Raw genomic sequence first — 21503 nt, 5'->3', positions numbered from 1 at the left:
TTAATTTCAGTGGGATTACAAGCCCAAACCTAACCCCTTCCAGCCCAGAACATGCAGCTCTACTGATGGAGTGTGTGCTACATGCTATGGGTGATGGGGGCAGACAGCCCAGATGACATAAGTCAAAAATACAAACAGCCAATCAAAAATTCCCTGCTGAGATTAACAAAATACTGTCCCTATGTTAGAGCCCAATCCTAAACTTCCCCGGCACCCAGAAAGACTGTCTTGCTGAAATGGCTGCCACTGTATCATGTGGGGCTGGGGAAACTGCTGGATATCTCCTTGGGGTAAGAGAACAGTGTTTTCCTTACCACTTGTTTTTCTCCATGGCTCGGAAGGGGGTATAGGTTGTGGCAATAGCCTCTGCCTCTATCCCTGCCCCCTCCCAGGCCTGATTCTCCCCTTGTTCTGCCCTCCCTTTGTCCCGTTCTGCCCCCTCCTCATGCCTTTCCCTGCCATGAAAAGGGTCCTAGTCACCCAGGGGACACCTACCACTCCATGCTCCTTCTGGGCATCTGGACTGTGCAGAGAAGCAGCACCGACTAGTGTTGGCCTCTTTACCCATGCTGCGGCTTCACTGCCAGCAACAAAGTGCCTTATGGCACTTTTGCAATGGCTGTTGCCCAGGCAGCGCCGGAGGTTGTGGCGCTGACTGAGTATAGGATAGGGCGGTCCATTCCCCATGCTATCCCAGGTGTCTGATTCCCTCACTCACAATTCAGCAAGGTGAATGGCTGTGCCTTTTGCAAAGTAGGATAAGATAACACACACAAGCATTTTTATGCATGACCTTAATTGATGAAGGGTTGATGATGTTGCGGGTCCATCCAATTAGATTATTTACAATCATTTGGGCATCCTCTCCTGATGACCCAGTCAGGTGGTTTTGGATGCCCAATCCACTACACCACCCTGGCAGGCTTGAACTGTATCCAGCACAAGTTAGGAGCTGGCTGTGGCTCAGCCTGAGGCAAGAGGAAATATGTCCCTTACCCCATGCTGCTGCAAATAGGTGGGGTGCTGTCACCTAAAGAGGCAGTGCAGGTCCAAGCAGCCTGGAACTGCCCTGGGTTGCCCAGGAATGGGGTTAGGATCCAGCATTAGCCTCCTGCTCCCTGCTGCCTACAGGACCGCCTATCACCTGCTCTCTCTCGCCCCAAAATGCCTCCTCCCCACCTTCCCCATGTCCCCCAGCCCCTGTGCTGGCCTGGAAAGGCTGGAGCAAACTTACCAGACCTGGAGCCCATGTCGGCACGGGGAGGCTGGCACGCGTTCTTGTGCTGGCCTCCCCAACTCCCAAGTCAGTACAAGCTCTCTAAAATATGTGAAAATTACTGCAGAAGCATAAGTTGATCCTTGAAGATCTCGTGCCAGATTCAGTTTCAGATATCTGGAGCGGCATGCAGATTGTGTTCTTAACACACTGACGTTTTGAACCCAGTCTGCCTAAATATGTGTGTCAAAGGGGCATTATCTGAAAATTATTTCCTTTAGGAAGCAATCCTAATGCACCCTTGGGCTGGCCCAGAACTGTCGCAAACGTGCCGTCCTGCAATGTTAGCAATTTTGGTCTCTTGTGGTGTCACCCTCGCAAGGCTGGTACCTGGGGTGGACTGCCTCCCCCGCTCCTTGCTAGCTACACCACTGCATCAGTGCATTCCATCCTCACATGGGGTTTGAAGGGAACACATCTCTTTAAACTTCGAATGCCAGGCAATGATAAGACGGGGAGAGAGCGTAGCAAAACACTCCTTCTTCATGTGGGATGTAGGGTTGGGGATGTATTCCCTTTTAACTTTTAACAAGGATTTAACAACTTTTAACAACTTTTAACTTTTAACTTGTGCAAGGATGGGGGGAAGCAGATGGTACAATTTTCACTAGCTTTGAGTGAGCAAGGAGTGAATCAATGTGGGTCACATCCATGGTGGGCTTGAGGGAGGTGGCAGCAGACAGAGTGAAGAGCATCTACAATCTATCACCCCGCCACCATCCATTGCTAGCTGCATCAGCCTGCTTCATGGATGGGCTGGCCCTGGTGTGACTTGAGGCAGAAGGTTGGGTAAGATCTCACGGTCTCCCCTTTCCAGCCCGATGTTCTAATCTACAAAACCGATAAGATTATTTGAGGGAACATGGGGGAAAAAAATTATCAGGCATTCTGAAATAAGGAAGCCAAAGAATTATGGGAATAAAATATTGATTGGGAATTATGGAAAGGGGGGGCGGAACCAAAACTCTTATGCATATCACTGATGATGTAATTCATAGAATCAAGGAAGAAAATCAAGACTAGAAAATCAAGGAAAGTTACCTAAATGAAAGGTACAAAAATAGTAAGCTCCAGCAAGTTTTTTTTTTTAAGGTATTTTTTTTTAATCAGATGGATCAATACTAAGATGGATTGATAATAATGAAAAGTTTATTGTCTCCCAAGGCAGCAATCATGAAATATTAAGCAATTAATGTCCCATCTGACTGTGCTAATGAACACTCCCTCTCCCATTACACAGGCAGAGTTTAGATCTAGTTAACAGGTCCTATGCTCTTATTTATTTAATTTATTTATTTATATCCGGTCTTTCCCACACTGAAGCAAATGCCCAAGGTGGCTTACAAAGCTCATAATAAAGGTACAATGTATAACGATAATAAATAAAAACCATCCAAACAAAACATTAAAAAATTAATTTTAATATTAAATACAAAAACATTAAAACCCAGCAAAACCTAAAACACACTGTCAAGCCATTTGGGGGGATGATAATTTAGTCCAGGGAACCAATCAAACCAAAGCACTATTATAGAGGCGCAGAGGGCAAAATACCCACCCATCAACCAAATGCCAGATGAAATAGGTATGTTATTTCATCTACAAGGGTTAAGCACCTTTTTTATTTGCTTAAAGCTCCAGCTCCTTTCCAGTATAACCTTCATTAAGCAAAATCTGCAATTTTTGTTCAATATAGGGAGATGACCATCTTCTGAAAAGGTGAGTAAAGTGGCAACTTTCTGGAGCCACCCCCGATTTATTTATTTATTTACTTACTTGCTAGATTTGTTAAAAACAACAAAACATACATAAAAACAATGTTAAAAAGTTAGAGTGGTCAAAAACAGCAAAGTATCAAACAGCAGGCCAGAGGTTGAAAAAAAGTCCAGCAGGTGGCACCATTTAACACGAGTGCAACATTCTGTTCCTTGTGTAATGACATGCGGCCTCTAAACAGGATGCTGCCCCTTAAAAAACAAAAACAGTAAAAGCAAAAGAAAAAAAAAACAGCATAAAGTTGCTTATATTCATGCACAGTTTTGCAACAACATTATGCCATAAGAAAAGCTGCAATAATTCATAACAGCATCTTGTAATAAAACAGCTTTATGCATCTCTCCCAAACTGTTTAGTGCTCGAAACTCATCAGATGGCTGAGTAAGCATTACTCTTTGGGACAGTAAATCTCAGTTTCCAATATGGTCTGCATTCACAGATATATATTTTAAGCATTCATTCTATTACACTTATAGCTAAGTATTTGTGAAGAATGGGTAGCTATATATTTAAATATCTGGATGCCAGCTGCTTTGTTTAGTCAACTTCACTAATCTAAGTTTGTTCTAGAGATGAGACAAATGGGGATATAGGCAGCCCTGTATCAATAACATGGAATATTCAACCACTTGGGACAAAAAAATTCCTTCCATCTATTTGTGTTTATTTGGGTATCGGAAAGCATGCAAAGTACTGTATTTTAGAATCACAGCAGATTCAAAAAGCTAAGTCGATCCATGTTGGACAGGCTATGGAAGAAATAATGATACCAAGACAGAGGAAATACTCTGATCACCCAATTGGCTCCAGTGTTCCCCATAAGGAGTCCAAGCTGGTGCACAAACCCCTCCGGCAGCTGTGTGGCTTCAATGCATGCTGCAACACTGCGTCCAGATGTTTGGTAACGACATCACCATCCCCTCACCTCACTTCAGGGTTTCCAAGTTCCATGCTATGTGGAGCTCGGCAGGGAGGCATGCTGCCGAGCAGACGGGCACATGACAAGGAAAAATGCCCAAAGAATAAAGGACGTGTGTAATCAATAAAGGATTTGCGTATGCATATCCCAGCCTATCCTCTCTTCTGGAAGAGTTTGTGGCATTTTCTTTAGAAGTGTGGAGGAAGAGGCCTTCCAAACTGCTACTCTATGAACACTGATAAATGTGCTTTAAACAAGTGCATGTAGCGGGCAGTTTGGACAAGTCACCTCTTCCATGAAATTACAGAACATACCCCATACTCTCAGAAGGGAGGGAACAGGGTATGTGCATGTCATTAGTATGCATGTCTTTCATTGTGTGGGGCTGGTCAGGCAATTGCAGTATCATCCAAACTGGCCCACAAGGTAACATACATTTTAACAGGGTCTTTGGAGCCATATATTTCCATACGTAGATACAAGAAAACCTATGTACCAAAAAAAATATAAATTCATCGCATGGGTGTCCATTTTCTGCAATCATAGTCTTCTTTAGACATTACTTAGGACTCAGTCCTAACCAACTTTCCAGCACCGAGGTAAGGGCAATGCAACTCTGGGGTAAGGGAACAAATATTACCTTACCTTGAGGAGGCCTCCATGACTGATCAGGCAGAAGGCCTTTTTGGTTGGACTTCTCTTTCCAAGGAGGTTCACTTGGCATTTACACTAATGTCCTTTTATTTGCACAGCCAGTTTTTAAAAAAGTTTGGCTATGCTTATCTCTGCTATTATAATTCTACTATTTTAACGTTATTGCTGCTCCTGTTCATTCTTGTTTTATTATTCTATTCTTATGGATGCTTTGAGATTGCTTTTCCTTGTTAGCCCCACCAAGAACTATGCTAATAGGGCAGGTATAATTTTTATATATAAAATCCTACGCCATTCTGGAATCTCTCTCACTCTTAGGACTGGTTTTTAAGAGGATGTTAGGGTTGGGGCAGGAAGAGAGGGCCAGAAAACTTCCAGTGTACATGCAGAACACTGTTAGGACCCTCTTAAATTCCAACCATGGTATGGTTTTCAGCACTTTGTGGGATTCCTTTACATGCACTGAAGTGAGCAAATTAACTTACACATGGTTCCCTACACATGGTTAAATATCAGCAGAATTTTAAATGTGGACAATCATGTTCCCTTGGATGGATGGGCAGATGATCATCTGCTTTGTTCCTTATGTGCATTGCAAGTTGTGCTGTTCTACCTTGTAACTAACCTATGGCTTCATTCGGATAAAACTGAGAAAGAATATGTGCATTCATATCTTCCCCCACACATCCGGCATGCTACTGTCCCCAGGGTCACATGGAGGGAATATTTAAACCTAAATGCATACTTTAAATACTAATTTAAATACTAAAATAAAATAAAACTTTAAATAAAATATTAATTTATGCCTTTGGAGTATTTATGCCCCCACATGACTAAATATAGATGGAATTCTGTGCCAGGAAGGGAAGATATACACATTTGTCCCCATGCAATGGGTGCAAGTATATTTTGAACAGTCCAATGAGTTCCTACACATTCCCATGTAATGTTATATGGAACAAGTAGCCCTAAGTTGGAAAAGATAATATATTAATTGGCCAAAGTATATTAAAATATTACCATGCCAAAAAAATCAACGGTTGAAGGAAGACCATTCAGAAAGAGACTGGCAAATCTCCAATTTTAATCATGTTCTACAAATAAAATCGTTAACAAATAAGTGTTACAGCCCAAATCTAACTTGTGCTGGAACAGGCAAGCTGGCGGGCCTGTGCTCTAGCCAGCGCAAGTTTGGGGCTGCCTAAGGCCTGGCCTGAGGCAAGGAGTAACATTTTCCCTTACCTCAAGGAGAGCTGCAGCAGCCCCAATGGGTCTACTTGGATCTGCACCACCTAAATTGGTGGCACAAATCTGAGCAGCCCGGAGCTGCCCTGGGCTGCGCAGGAATGCGGTTAGGATCCGGCATAAATGCCATAGCCCGGCCCCACCTCCCACTCCCCGCCTGCCCTCCCCCACCCCAAAACGCCTCTCTCCTGTCTCTTCCCTGTCCTCTCCATGCCCCCGCAGTCCCCCAGGGACACAGGAGCAAACTCCACTGGTGCAGGCACAAACTCACCCTGCTTGGGGTCCGCATTGGCACGAGGAGGCCGGTGCACGGATAGCTCCCCTTATGTTGGTGCAAAAATGCTTTACATCACGTTCGCAACGACGCTGGGCCAGCGTAAGAGACTTGCGTCCGTCCAAGACTGGATGGATAATCTCTTAAGATCTCTTTCAAGGAAATATAAAAGCATCCTACAAACAACATGTTTCACATCATTGCAGTAATCACAGTTACTTGTAAGGAAAGTGGATACACCTCTGTGTCCACTTAAAGTTTGAGCCTATGGAAATATTTCTGAGCAAGAGATCAACATTAGCATGAATGCGACAGCAGGGACAAACATTTTCCCCCCGTATTGCACAATATTTATTTATGTACTTTCTTATTTGCCACCTTTCCACACTCCAAAGGTGGCTGACAATACAAATATAAAATAAATATTACATTAAAACCAACTCCATAATAAAAGCAAAAACAATAAAACAGCAACAATCAACACAGAAGCAGACAAGGTCAAAACAGCAGCATCAAAAGCAGTCATATACAACTCACCAGCAGCTCGCCTCTCAACTACCTCCAAAAGCACAGGAGAATAAAAACGTCTTTACTACCCTTCTAAAAAACCTGAGGGGAGCAGGTTTGATGAGCTGGCTGGAAGAGATTTCCACAGAATGGGCATCTCATCAGAAAACCAGGGGTGAGAGAGAATGTTTTTGCATCTTGTTATTTATTAATTTGCTTTCATTACTACATATCTTGGTTGCTGCATTATTCACTTGTTAAAGTCGCATTCATTTTGAGGGTTTTTCATTTGCAATTTTTAACACTATTTTTTTTGTCTGCCTGCAGAAGTAGAATGTATTTTGGTAGCTGCCTCTTGACAGACACAATTATTTTTATTCAAAATGCTTGGATATTGCATCATCTCTGGGAACTCTGAAAAAAACTTTGCAGAAAATGTTTGCGTCCACCAGAATTCATCAGTCTTGCAGGATCAGGATATTCTGTGAAAGCAAAGTGGCAATCACCAAGTGGCAGCCACAGAAATGACTGCAATAGCAAAATAAGCCTCAACCAAAAAATAAACATCTTCAGCCAAATCCTATCCTGGGCTGATGGCAGCAGATATCGCGATCCACTGGATCCACTGTAGCCTACTTATGTGGTGCAAAAGGTGCACCACTGTTGGGTGATCAGGAGATGCTGGTGCAATAGCAGTGGCTCTGTGTGCCCATCAATGTACTGGATCTGGTAAAATGGAAGTCGGAGTGGGTCGAGGGAGGTTTCAGGGAAGAACCAGGGGTAGGAAGGAGAGGATCTTGGCGGCAGCAACGCACACTGAACCCTATTCCCCTTTCCCAGCCCAGACCCACCCCCTGACTTCTCCTCAGACCTGTTCTTGCAAAAGAGCTGGCATAGGCCCGAGAAGACTCACTGACGGCCAGGAAGTCTATGGAGAGGTGAGTACAGCCATGCATCGCTTAGCGACAGGGATGCGGACTGGCACCCCCGTTGCCAAGCGAGGCTTGACATTTTGCAAAGCTTCTGAAGGTGAAGGGAGCACAGCTTTTCTGAGTCTCACAGAGGCAGTACACATCCACACACTGCCTCTACAAGGCTCAGAATCTTGGTTTTGGACGAAAACACGCAACTTTCGGTTTCCTGGGCAACCAAAAGTCACATGTTTTTGGCAAAAATGGCTAGTCTGAGCCCTGTAGAGGCAGCACACATCCATGCGCTGCCTCTATGAGGCTCAGAAAAGCCTCCAGAGGCAAGGGGAGGGGTGAATACAGACCAGCGGCTGCTGCTGCATATGCAGGCTGCTGCTGGTTGGAATGTCGCTAAGGAACACTCAACTGTATAAAATATTTTTATTTACCTCTGCATGGCTGTCTTGTTGCTCCCCCAACATAGCACATAGTACAAGTAGCCTGTCCGTCAGCAGTAGACTATATAGTAGTAGTAGTAGTAGACTCCATCAGCTATAGAGTGATGGGGATAGGCTTGGGCTGTTAGAGTGGTTTCACAATAAATGACAAATGAAGCAGATCATTCAAGTCATGTTGCCACTTTTTCCTGAGATGAATGCGCATCCTACAGGTCATACATGTTACTGATAAGGTAAAGCCCAATCTTAACCAGTGCTGGTGCAGCAGAGCCATTTGGCCCATGCTCTATTTAGAACTGGGAAAGAGCAGGCTTGAGGTCTCCTCGAGATAAGGTGACATTTGTCCCCTTATCTCGGGTAAAGTCTCATCCTGGGCAATAGGGCTACTCAGATCTGTGCCAGTAAAATAGCTGGTGCAAGCTGGAGCAGCCCTGTTTTGAACTTCCAAGCCCGGGAGGGAGAACAGGATTCAGCATGCACCAGCACTGCTGATCCTGCTCCCTCCTGGACTGCATCTGATACACCACATCTCTGTCTTCCCCCTATCCATTACACCCCTCCTGCCCTTGCCCCTTACCTGTTCCATCAGGCAAGTCTTGTGGATTCAATGCTGGTGGGAAGGTGAAGGCTGACCCCGGCACTGCTCACTCGCCAAATTTTGCAATGTGTTTTACGGCATGTTTGTGATAGCCATGACAGCCAATGCTAGCACAGCGGTCACTGTGTTGGCATTTGTTGCAAATAGGATTGTGCCGTTAGTCTCATGTCTAGTACGAGTCTACAGCTGGTGATCTATCTGAGCAAGGAGGAAAGAGTTCCCTAGCACACCCGGATCCCAGAATGTTTAGGGTTTCAATTGTTTGAACTAGAACAGAACCCAAAAACTAAGTGGTGTCAACTAGAGCAGTCATACTCCTTGAGTACCATATTCATTGCGGCTCATCCCAAACAACAACTCTGGACAACCAACAGCTTCAGTTGTCAAGGCATGTGAAAAAGTTTCAGATGTAAGGGCAAAAGCATGCAGGCTTAGAAGTAAAGCTAGGGTGACACCACTGAAAAATCCCCGTTTAAATGTTTCAACCACTCTGCCTCACATGGTGAATGTACAGAAGTAGAATAGTCACCAAAGACCAGAGTATGGTGGACCAATTCATTCTGCTCTCATAAGAGATCATATGGTAATGTGCACAGGGTGCCACGGCTGGCCATTTTGGAGCCACCACCACAAACAGAGCAGGTAAGCTGGTGCGGGGGGGCAGACTGTGGGTGGGAGAGAGTGGAACTGGATGTTTTGAGGGAGGAACCAAGGGGACCGAAGGGACAGAAGGGGATGGATCTAGTGGCGATGGAGCACACAAGATCTTATCCCCTCTTTTTAAAACATCCCTGATCCTTTTCCCTCCTCAGAAATATGCCACCAAAATAGGTGGTGTGTGTCCAAGGAGACTCATATGTGATCCCAGGGTTTTCGCAAAGCTAAGTAAAAAAAAAATGATTTACATTTTGTTTGCCTTTGTGCTGCTCCCTCACCATAGGATGCAGCATGTATCTTTTTGGCATGACTGCATCAGTGCTGGTTGTGGGAGATAAGATTACATTCTCAGCAGATGAATACAGGAGGTAAAGATTATTTAGATATCCTGATCCAAAAAATGTGGTTTGTAAAGGTCAAAAAGAGCATTTTGAATTGGGTTTACAAATAAACTGGAAGCCAATAATATGTACAACATTAAACTTGTATGTTCTACAAAATGGACCCCAGTTAGAAATACAGTACTGTGGGCCCCCATATCCACAGATCCCGTATTCACAGTTTCAGGCATCCATGGATCCACGGTATCAATGGTATCCATGGACAGGTATCAGGTGGACTCCCACCACCTCCGAAGGGTCTTCTGAGGCCACCCGCAACTGCCCATGGCTGCTGTGGGCCTCAGAATAAAAGAAAGGAGTGAAAAAATGGAAGTGAGGTTTTAAATACCTTATAAGGTATTAGGAGGCCTGTGGAAGCTTCCCTCGCCTCCAGAGGGTGGGGGGCATCCCCGGTTATCCACAGTTTCATTTAACTGCAGGGGGTTCTAGAACAGGACATACTGATAGTATGTATCTGCAGTAGGTGAAATTTACAAACACTCTTCAAAACAATACCTACGTAGTGTAGAGTACATTATAGCAATCTATTCTGGATATGTCCAATGTATGACCAAAACCTGAAATTATCAAACATGTCTTCTCCAGGAAAGGGTCAGGTGACTAAGTGCAGGGACAGAGCAAAAAGTGCTCTTGATCACAAACGTAACCTGGCCATCCAATCCAGAAGCACTTCCAAATTATGAACTTGAGTCATATGAGGAAGTGCAACACATATCCTAAAGCAGTGGTTCTCATTTAGCACTGGGACCCACTTTTTAAAATGAAAATCTGTTGGGACCCACCGGAAGTGACATCATCAAGCAGGAAAATTTTTCACAATCCAAGGTTGTAATCCTACCCACACTTACCCAGGAGTAAGTGCCATTTACTATCATTGTTAAAAGAATATACATATTTTTATTGTTGGCAACTTTCAGTCTCGAAAGACTATGGTATTGCGCTCTGAATGGTGGTTCTGGCACAGCGTCTAGTATGACTGAAAAGGCCAATTCAGGAGTGACAATCCCTTCCACTCTGGGAGCAAGTGTAGTGTGTCCCTGGTCTGTCTCCCTGGCTGTGGGCCTTCCTTCTTTGCCTCTTTGCCTCAGTCTGTTGGCAAAGTGTCTCTGCAGTCTGCTCAGCTCCATGTTGATGACAGCTGTTTTGCGTGCGTTGTCTCTTTCTTGCAGGTTGTAAGAGAAGCCAGGTGTCATTGTCCTTAATGGTCCAGGTCCCCACATAGTAGCTTGTTAAAAGTATAGGTCTGTAACATTTCCCCAAATGCAGTCACATCCCATGGTAGCATCAAGTCTAATATATTAAAAATAAACTATTGAAATAAATGGGAACCCATCTGGAAATGGCTCGTGACCCACCTAGTGGGTCCCGACTCACAGTTTGAGAAACACTGTCCTAAAGAGTCTATACACAGTATTAGTACACTGGATTAGTTATTCTTCAAAGGCCTTGTCTGGACTAAGTTTTAGTCCATATCCACTCCATTACAGATTCCAGACACTAGTTCAGGACTTTCACTGCAACTTTGAAATCAGACAGGAAAAGAATAGGTAGGGCAAGATATCAATAGTTGATGACAGCACACCACAATCACTGGAAAACCTCTCCCAGTGGCTTTATGTAGATTAGATAGAATGGGGTTCAAAATCTTATTAACTGCACAGCAACTTTGGTTGCACAGCAGCGGTACCAGCACAGTGGAGAGATCCAGAAGAGCAAAGCATTATGCATGCCCTTTGCTTAGTACCCTGTGAACATCATCTGGATTTATGTATGGAGTGATGTATATTTGCATCTTGTGCTTGCTATGAGGAGGTTTAGGATGGTATACATTAGGAACGTAATTAATGTATGCATTTCTGTTTAATTTATACAAATTCCATTGACCTTTACTCAGCTGCTAAATGATACAATGACATTTAATGGAAGAAGTCTTGAATCATGACGGTATACATCAGAGTTTGCATCTCTACTGCATAATATATCACATTTCACAAATTGCACAAATGTTTATTTCATGGAACTCTAAAGTACATAGTCAAGACCACTGCCAGTTGCTTCCCTGATCTTATCATCTCTATAAGATAGGCTAAAAAAAATTAGAACAAATGGCAAATCATATGTTTTCTTGGAAAAGATGAAGACAAGAACACTATAAAAACATTATTATGTCATGCTTCACTGAAATTGTCTCCATGTAAGAGGAAATACTATAAAAATTGTCTACTGTTCTCTTATCAAGTTATTCTAGAAATTAGAAAAGACTATTACAGTAATTAAATAATTCTGTTTGTTGCATATATTAAAATCTTGAAGCATATCGTTTTTATTCTCATAGTTTATTTATTACTAGAGATTTATTACTAGACTGGGTCTGATTTCAAGCTGTGTATAGCCAGTCAACACAACAGAGGATAATCAGTAGAAACTTGCATGTCAACTAAAGGTCAATCAAAAGCATGTTGGCTTTTGCTAAGGTAGAAACACTTTACATATGAAATGCGAACATGTTAAATACTAACTGTAGACTGCAAGAATTTGTAGATCAGGTTTTCAAACCCTTTTAATGTGTGCTGTATTGTCTAGAAAGAAAATTATGATGATGGAAGCATAACGCTTAAAAGTACATGTAATCTATCGATCGATACTAAGAGGTATGCAGGGTACAAAATGTACTCCCTACTCTTAATTTGCAAAGTACATGCATGTAAGCAATATGAATGAATGTATCGCTTCCAGATTCAGGCAACACAACAATAAGGATTATGGTCATTTGATTCAAATCCACAGATGTATACAGGTATTCATTTAACTAAAGCTGAGTGACAGCATCCAGATATAAATAAAAACATCTTGTTGAAGCACTTTTCTAAAATATGGATCTTAAAGCAAAATTTATCTAAAATCCTTGGTTTGGGTCAGACTTCTGCATGTTGTGTCAGCAGAGAAAAGCTGAAAAAGTTAATAAATTATTGTCCTAAAAATAACAAAGAGTATGTAAAAAGAAAAAAAGGCCAACAGGACACACAGGATTCTTACAGTACTCTGTAAGCAGGTCCTACAATGCTCTTATATTCAAATATATCAGAAATTAAAAGTAATTTCATGTTAAAACTGGTACAATTTTAAATATGCTTAATGTCCACTGAAAATTGGTAGTTTTTCTGATAAATTAGGCAAGTTGTTACCTAAGCAAGATATTACCTTGCTCAAGGGAACTCGCACAAAGCATAAAAGTCTCTCCAGCAAGACATTACAGTACCTTGATCAATGGCATGGTGCACAGACCATCCTGACAGTGGTGGAGCGCTGAGAGCATACTTCACCAATAATAGCATTTAGAGAATTTCTCAATGGCTGACCCACAATTGGGACCCACTAAACATAATTTTGCACAATTTGGGAACTCAAAAAACCTGAAGCATTATGCTGTCTTTCTGATTGAGCTGCTGTTTGGATGGGGAATTGATGGTCCCTTCACAGCTATTTGACTGTATGCAATGCAACTGTAGGGGCCTATTACCATTTTTACCCATCCTGAGCTTTCGGAATGCCGTGGGCTATCCATTCAAATGAATAAGTACTTTTTTAATCTCCTGCAATTCAAACCTGTTCTTGGTACCATCTGCTGTTTCAGATCCCCATTGCGCTAAACAACAGGCAGACACATAAAACATGCACCTCTAACTCTGATATTGAAAGGAGGTTTTCCTTTCAATTCTCATGGGTAGAGAATTTTCTCTTGGACTTTATCTGAATCTGTGATAGTTTCCTATATAGATAATCAGGCAACAACAAGGTACTATAATTTCACTCTTTGGGTCCTGAAAATACAAATCAGAAGGTTCTCTGAAAATAACTGAAGCTAAATTTATGTCAACACATGAAAAATGATTAAAGATTTTCAGGAAATGAGTACAAATGCTCTCCCTTGCCATTTGGGACATGGTCAAAGCAGACAGCAATATGAAGAAATGGAAGGAGAAGGACATGGAAGAGCAGCAGAAACATGTTCAGGAATTGTGACAGGTGTTTGCCAATTTAAACAGCTGAATGGAGATCATGGTTCAATTATAACTGCTGAATCTGAGTCATGAAAACAGGGATATGATACAAGCCTTGCCCAGTTATGAGGATGACTGACCTGGTCATTCCAGGTGGAGAATTTGCAGAGGAAATACCCACCCACCTTCTACCAATGCACTACCCCCCACTCTCATTTTTTTCCACATACCTGTTCTCTCAGGTAAACACTATACATTTATGGAAAATTACATCTATGAGCATGGCAGTGAGTTTCAACGCACACGGGATTTGCAACCACATGTTCACTCCAACCACACTAATCCCTCCTCCAGTATTGTTAATCATCCTTTGGAGGTCTTTTTGTGTCTGCACATATCCCAGCAACACTCACTTGCCAAAAGAGATGGAAGTTTCCCCTGAGAGTTTGATATTCTGAGGGCACAGTCCTAACCCCTTATGTCATTGCTTTCCAGCACTGACATAGCGGTACCAATGGGACATGTGCTGCATCCTGCAGTTGGGTGTCACTCACGGAGGCCTCCTCAAACTAAGCGAATCCCTCACCTCAGAGCTGCATTGCCCTGATGCATTGCCCTGATGCTGGAAAGCACTGACATAAGTGGTTAGGATTGCGCTCTGAGAGTATTAAACTTCCTGGATCTGCAAGTTATGCGGTAGGGAAAGCGGCAGAGCAGGATTTGTTTATTTATGTTTATTTACATTGTCAGCCTGCACCAGGCATTCACACTACAGCCTTCAACACACATTAGTCATACATGTCCCTTGAGATTACTTGGACTTGCATTACTAAGGCTGCAATCCTATCCACTTTCCTGGGAGTAAGCCCCATTGACTATAATGGACTTACTTCTGAGTAGACAGGCATAGAATTGGGCTGTAAGTGTGCTCAGGATTGCAGCATGATTTCTGTTTCCTCCTCAGCTGCACAGAGTATGCACCAAGGACTGACCCATTCACATGGGAGCAAGCCCATGGCTTGCTACACTGCATCATCCACATACTGTTGGGGTGGGGGGCTGAGCTCAGCCTTTCAGAACTTTAGCTAGAGAGTAAGCACACTCTCCTCATGCCCATGAGAAAACCAAGACAGGAGGATCTCTGGTGAAGGCGGTATCCCCCCAGATCCACAGAGCAAACCATCAAAAGCTGCTTTCACTTCCATCTCTCCTACTCCTCCCAGGCAAGAGGAGGAGACGGCAGCTGTGAAAAACCTAAGAGAACAAGGAAGGCCAACTCTGGCAAAAAAGATTTTTCTGGGAGACAGTCTAGGATGCCATCTCACCTCATTTGAAGACTCAAAACTCACAGTTATTGAACAACCATGTGAATGTTCAAGCCATATGCTCAAAACCCACGTGAAAGATTCCCAACTCACAGATTAGTAAGTGAAAAGGTACTTTGCTTATTCTATGAGGGGAGAAAAAAAAACAACGAACAGAGGAAACCTATGTGGTTTTGCATCCAAACTTCTACTACATCCATGCTGATTTCCACATGAAACTTTGCGTATTTGTACTGAGGCTCAGTTCCCCTTTTCAAATTCACCAGCTGTGGGAGGAGGAGTGGAACGGTGGAAGCAGGTGATGGGACTTGGTGTGGCAAGGTGCCATGTGCTGCCAGATAAGGATGTAAATGGTGATATTTTGCACTCTACCTCAGGCACTAGAAGAGCTTTGGTTGGACCTGATCTAAAAACATGGGAGCATTGTACGCTTGTTTGGTGATAAATAACTGAGGTGAGAAACGACCCCTAATATTCAACTTGTACGATTCACTCTATGGTCAAAGTACATAGTCCTAGCATACTCTACTTATTGCCCAGTGGGCTAATAGGCATTTTTCTTCAGCAAAACAGCTGTAATGGAAGAGGATGCTGCTGGCAATAACATTCATAAGACTTCATGACTTCTGTAGATCTGGCCAATGTTGCTAATATTTATTCTCTTCCAACACCATCCCTGAGTCCCAACAAGGCACTAGATGGAAAGGACACATCATCCTAAGTATGTGGGCTAAAAGCTATTGTGCTGGTATGAACTGCAGAAGGGAGGTTTCTAGCAAAGACTGGTGTTCTTTCCCTTGTAAGAAATTGATATTATCATTATTAATTATCAGCAGGTTCATTGCAAGCTCTTAGCCTGTGTGGATAAAGGAGGATTGCATGATGGGCCAGTTTTTAGTTTAGGCCAACAAAATGCAGGAGTTTTACCGAAAGAGCTTCATAGCTAATGTGTGGGCTGAACTGCAGGCATGGCTGATACCTCGGCCGATCGCCCATTTCAGCATCTCTAATAAATAAATGTGACCTCATTTAAACTCCAAGTTATTCTGTCAGCACCTAATTTTGCATCCTGAGGCAAATTGCTACAGTTGGCAAAAATAAGCAGATGCTAGCTTGACATATGTGATTCTGCAATACTTTAGTACACTTAGAATAAAGCAGAGTTTGCACTCTAATGGTGGTAAAGAGTACTTTTAAAAAGAGAAATTGTAGTTCAGAAGACATACAATTTGATTTTCCCTAAAACAAAGGACTTCCTTTTTGTCAAATTATGCAAGTGGCAGACCATACTATATTCTTCACCTCTAATAATCTCTCTTTCTCTCTCTCTCACACACACACACACACACATACAATATGCTCTTGACTTTAATTTGTAGAGAAATGCCAGAAAATAGATTTTGGTGCTCTAGATCCCCGAGTTATGAATGCCCAACTTACGAACATCTCAAGTAACAGATGCCCCATTGGTACTTTTGCACAAGCTCTGTTCTGGTGCTTTCACGCAGGAACGATGCTGAGCCAGCTGTTCTGACTTACATCTGTTCCAACTTTGAGACAAACCTCCAGAATGGAATCAGGAAGAAAGTTGAAGACTTGGGGCCCAATCCTACCCAAATTTCCAGCACTGATGCAGCTGAATGCAGCCCTGAGGTAAGGAAACCAGTGTTCCCTTACCTTGAGGAGGCCTCCATGACTGCCCTCCCGCTGTAGGATGAACCACACGTCCTGTTGGCATGGCTACATCAGTACTGAAAAGTTGTATAGAATTGGGTCCTCGGTGTATTCTTTCTTCATCATTATCAAACGCCAGAGATCTGATGATCTTCTGCATCATCAAGTGCCAGAGATTAAAAGGTCCTTTTTCACTTCACTTTTTCCACTTTATCAAATTCTGTTTCTCAGACCAATAATGAAAAGCAGAATCCAACTGCCCAAACTTCATATGTTCATAAAATACAAGTTACAGAGTAAAATAATGTAACTTATAGCAGGGAAAAAAAGAAAGGGAGTACTTGCTGGCTACTGTTTGCCCTTGTCAATAATTTTCTTATGAATTTAGTTTACAGATTTTTTTATGTCTTGATTTTCCTGACACAGTTTTTATTAAGGTAAGAAGTTCTACAAACTTAATGCATTGTTTTATATTGTGCTGGTCAAGTACAAACAGATGTTGGTAAGGAGTTTTTAAACAGAACTGGAAAACTATTAGAAAAATATTTCAGACTGTATAATGACAAACATTATCAGAGCCTTTCGAATAGCAGCCAAATAGGGAAATATTACATTTAGAACTATACATTTTAAATGCATATTTACTTTTCGCAGAATCAACATTCTACTGAAATACCCACTCAGACTTGGAATAAATTTGCTCATGTAAATCACAGCCCAATTCTAGGTGCTTGTTATGCTGCTGGAACACGTGTTCCATGACAATGTTATCTGCATGACAACAGACTGGAAACAGCCGCAATGCAGGTAAGACCACACAGGGGGCAGGAGGGAGGTGGAATGGGGCAGGGGATGCCCCAGGTAAGGGAGTGGAATGGGGCAGGGGTTGGGCAGAATGGGGAGATGACAGAGACAGGGAAGAGGGCAGACTGGGTCCAGGAAGTGGGTGGGTTTGGCAGCAGTAGCACTGAATCCTCACCCCCTTCCAGGGCTTGATCTGCCTTCACAAGTCCATGAGGACTTGAGCCAGTGGTACCTCTGGCACAGGTTTGTGGCCAAGCAAAGATCCAAACCCAACCCAGGAATTCCAAATCCTAGTCCAACATGCTAAACACAGCCTAATGCATGTCTACACAAAACCAAGCCCCACTGAGTTAAATGCAACCTACTCTCAGGAAAGTGTGTAGAGAATTACAGCTGCTAAAATATATTTTTGTGTAATTTCTGGAAAAATCTATTTTTTTATAAACTTGTAGCCTAACCAGTCTCACGTGGATTCTGAGAGGCGAACAGCCTAATCTATGCAATAGTAGAGCTGGTGGAACATGCGTTCCGCTGGTTTGCGTTGTCATAAAAGCGCTGTAAAGTGCTTTGCAACAGTGCAGAAAGACTGTAAAGCTAAAGTTGCCTGCCAGGCCAGGTAAGTCTGGAACGGGGCAGGGGGAGGGGGTGGAACAGGTTGGCAAAGGGCAACGATGGGGCAGACAGAGTGAACCCAGGAGGGGTGCAGGATTGCTGGCACTGGCTATATCCTATCGCCCTATCTGGGCCCACCACTTCTGCACAGACCAACTCAGACTTGCACCAGTGATATAGCTGACCCATAGAGGTTGCTGAGGGTTACACCAGGGCAAGGAGACAAATGTCCTCTTACCCTGAAGATACCTCTAGCAGCCAAAATTCCCCCATGGGGTGCAACAGAAGCCATGCTGGCATCACTGCATTGCTGCAAGAGAATTTAGTTAGAATTGGGCTGTAAACCATTCTGAGGTCTTTGGAGAAATAGCAGGGCTCAAATCTAGAAAACAAAAATAAATGATTTGATAGTTTTAGAGATAATTTAACAAGCTGAAAATAAAAACCTCATAAGAAATGCAATTAATAGGACAACCTTAAAATATCTAATAGTTCTAATCAGAACTATGTACATGCACCCATTTAATATTAAAAGAGGGGTGTAAAGGGGCTTATAGTTATGCGTAATGGGGTAAAATTGGAAGTTAAAATTAGAAGAACAAATATTCCTTCAGAAGATTGAGCCATATAAGCTTCTGGGATTCACTTGCTGGAAAGACAGTCTTAAGAAACCCATTGCCTGAGTTGTATTAAGTAGGTAAAAAAAAAAAACTTTAGAAATAACTTCTTTGGGATCAGTCATATAAAGGATTATATGACTGAAGAGCATCTGATTTGGGAAGTCCAATGTTAGGAGAGTTTCAGTGTGCACAGCCATAATTTCCTCCATTATGACTGCATGTTATTATAGCCAGATTGTCCAAAACTTTATGTCACAAATCTGAGCTGTGTTTCATTTTATTTAAATAACTAAGGGCGCAATCCTAACACCTTACGTTAGTGTTTTCCAGCACTGACAGAAGGGCAATGCAGCTCTGAGGTAAGGGAACAAACATTCCCTTACTTTGAGGAGGCCTCCGCGAGTGACACCCAACTGCAGGATGCAGCACACGTCCCATTGGCACCGCTATGCCAGTGCTGGAAAGCACTGACATAAGGGGTTAGGATTGCGCCCTAAGGATGCAATCCTGCCCTTCATTTGGGCTTGTGCTGGTGCAGGAGAGTCGCAAATGTGCCAAAAAGCACATTTGTACCTCCCCAAGAGTAAGCTGGGCCGGTGGACAGAGGTGCGCCAGCCTGCAGAGGCTGACACAAGCCTCGGCTTCCTCAGCGATCTTAGAGTCGGCCTGGCTGGGTCGACACAAGGCTCTGGGGTGGGCAGGGAGGAGACAGGTGGGAGGCATTCCTGGGCAGGGGAGGGCGCGTGGTGGCAGCCCTGGGAGCGGGTGGGTGGGTGGGGAGTGAGAGGCGGGACTGGGATCCAGCACTTATGCTGGATCCCAACCCCCATTCCTGGGGAGTTCAGAGTGGCTTCAAGTGGCTACCACTCCTCCTGAGGTGGCACAAGTCTGAGGAGACTCATAGGGGCAAAGGCACTTTACCCAGAGAAAAGTTTCCCCTTGCCTTTGGCTGAGCTGCTTTGGGCCCCTATCCTGCGGTGGATAAAGCGCAAGCCTCTTGGCTTGTCTGCTCCAGTGCAGGGTAGGATTGAGCCCTAACTCTAAGAACGTAAGAACAACTCTGTTGGCTCAGGCCATAGGCCCATTTAGTCCAGCTTTGTGTATGTCACAAAGCCTTGGTGGTCCACCAAATGTCCAAGGGACCACACAAGACAAAACTCTCTCAAAAGGAACAACATGGAAGCATAATTAATTATCTCCTAAGGTTACAATATATTCCTTACAATATACAATATTGTATTGTATATTACAATATATGTATTATATATATTGTATTACATATGTATTACATTTATGTATTACATATAATATACAATGTATATTACAATATATGTCTCCTATATATGCACTGCAAGAAGTTTTAAACCTCTATGCAAAGAAAATGATGTCAATCTCAAACTACCCCCAAACATGCAAGTAATTAGATGGGTCTCCTCCCTTTATTTTATAAGAAATTAAGTGTATAGCAACTGCAGAGACAAAACAATGTCAGAGAAAAGTGTACAATCACGACACTTCAATTACACTTCAGTAAGAAATAGGGTAGAAATTGCAAAGTACCTCATAGGTGATTATTACCATATGCTAATCACAATGTTTTACTCATCTTAGCTGTACAGTTAGTCCCACAAAGAAATAAGCAGCGGAAATGTCTGTATGATACCTGTAATGAACCTTGGTGACATAATACAAGGTTATATGTCAAGAATATGACAACATGATGACTGGTTAACTCTTGAATTGTTAATCGCTTTGTTAAAAAGGGAATTCAGAAAGTAATTTTGAATATGCCTGAAGCCAAAATATTCACAAGTTAGTATCACAATGGAGACTGAATTTCATATTGTATGCCGAATCACAACTTGCAGTACAAATGTGAAGTAGAATTTAGCAATATGAACTCTTGAAGCTGCAATAAATATTCTTGGGCAAACAATGGAGTCTTTGAACGTACCTTGTCTTGGAAACTCATCTGACTCTCTGTGAACTAGGTCAGTAACTCGATTTCCATAATGCATTCTGGTGTCGTGATCATAAGCCTTTAATGTCTCACTTGAACTATAAGACTTCTGAGTTGGCACTCTGCAGTCCTCACTGTCCAGTGAAGAACTTGTATACCGACATTCCTTCCCACACCTGCCTCTTGTCAAAGAGCGGTGCCTTCGGTCTTTTATATCCATAATTTTGGGTCAGGGAAAAGTTAACTTTTATTTTTTCTTCAGCGAAGTGAAGCTTTAAGGCAGACACCAGTCAATTTACCACCTACAAAACATACAAATAATGGGTAAAAATAAGGAGATATTCATTTAGATCCACATTTCTTCATTAAGAAAAACAAAACAAACAAAAAAAGGACGCAGGATTCCAACACCATAAATTCCTTAAAAATGTAGATGGCCAATTGACCTTAATAGAAACAAATGAAAGAAAATAAATGTAACTGTTTGAGTTATGCTTTATTTAAATCATGCTTTTATTGACGCATTTAAAGATAGATGATAAAGTTACTGTAATCTTTTCATTTATGCACACACGCTGGTAACAACATTACAATCCTTTGACACTGCAATATTAGCTCATGCTCTGCAACACCACAAAGAAAAACAGATTGGAAACATCTTTAATTATTTCTTTTTAGCTGCAGGAGGGTCTGAAATGTAGAGCTTCGAAAGAAATGTACAGATAAAAGTGAAGTACACAATCAAGTTTTAAGGATGAAGCATTAAGATTCACTTGTACTGTTTTACAGGTTGCACAATTAAATTCTAGATAAAACAATCAAGTGCTTCTTCAG

General features: G+C 42.5%; 1 protein-coding gene across 3 annotated transcripts in view; it reads right to left on the bottom strand.

Annotated features, from left to right (window-relative positions):
• The window catches only part of TENM2 (teneurin transmembrane protein 2), an 831585-nt gene extending 810696 nt beyond the window's left edge, over positions 1-20889 (bottom strand). For 2 of the 3 annotated variants that reach the window (XM_066618096.1, XM_066618097.1), the window contains exon 1: positions 20664-20889. In XM_066618096.1, the coding sequence (XP_066474193.1) occupies positions 20664-20889 (226 nt within the window). Of the gene's footprint in view, positions 1-1993; positions 2007-20663 lie in introns of all 3 variants that reach the window. The other variant, XM_066618094.1, reaches the window with a different exon arrangement.
• Between the last annotated feature and the right edge of the window lie 614 nt (positions 20890-21503).

Source organism: Tiliqua scincoides, chromosome 2 (genome assembly GCF_035046505.1).
Source record: "Tiliqua scincoides isolate rTilSci1 chromosome 2, rTilSci1.hap2, whole genome shotgun sequence".
NCBI classification, from domain to species: domain Eukaryota; kingdom Metazoa; phylum Chordata; class Lepidosauria; order Squamata; family Scincidae; genus Tiliqua; species Tiliqua scincoides.
Note: the sequence above shows the minus strand (reverse complement) of the source record. Positions and strands in the feature narration are given on the sequence as shown.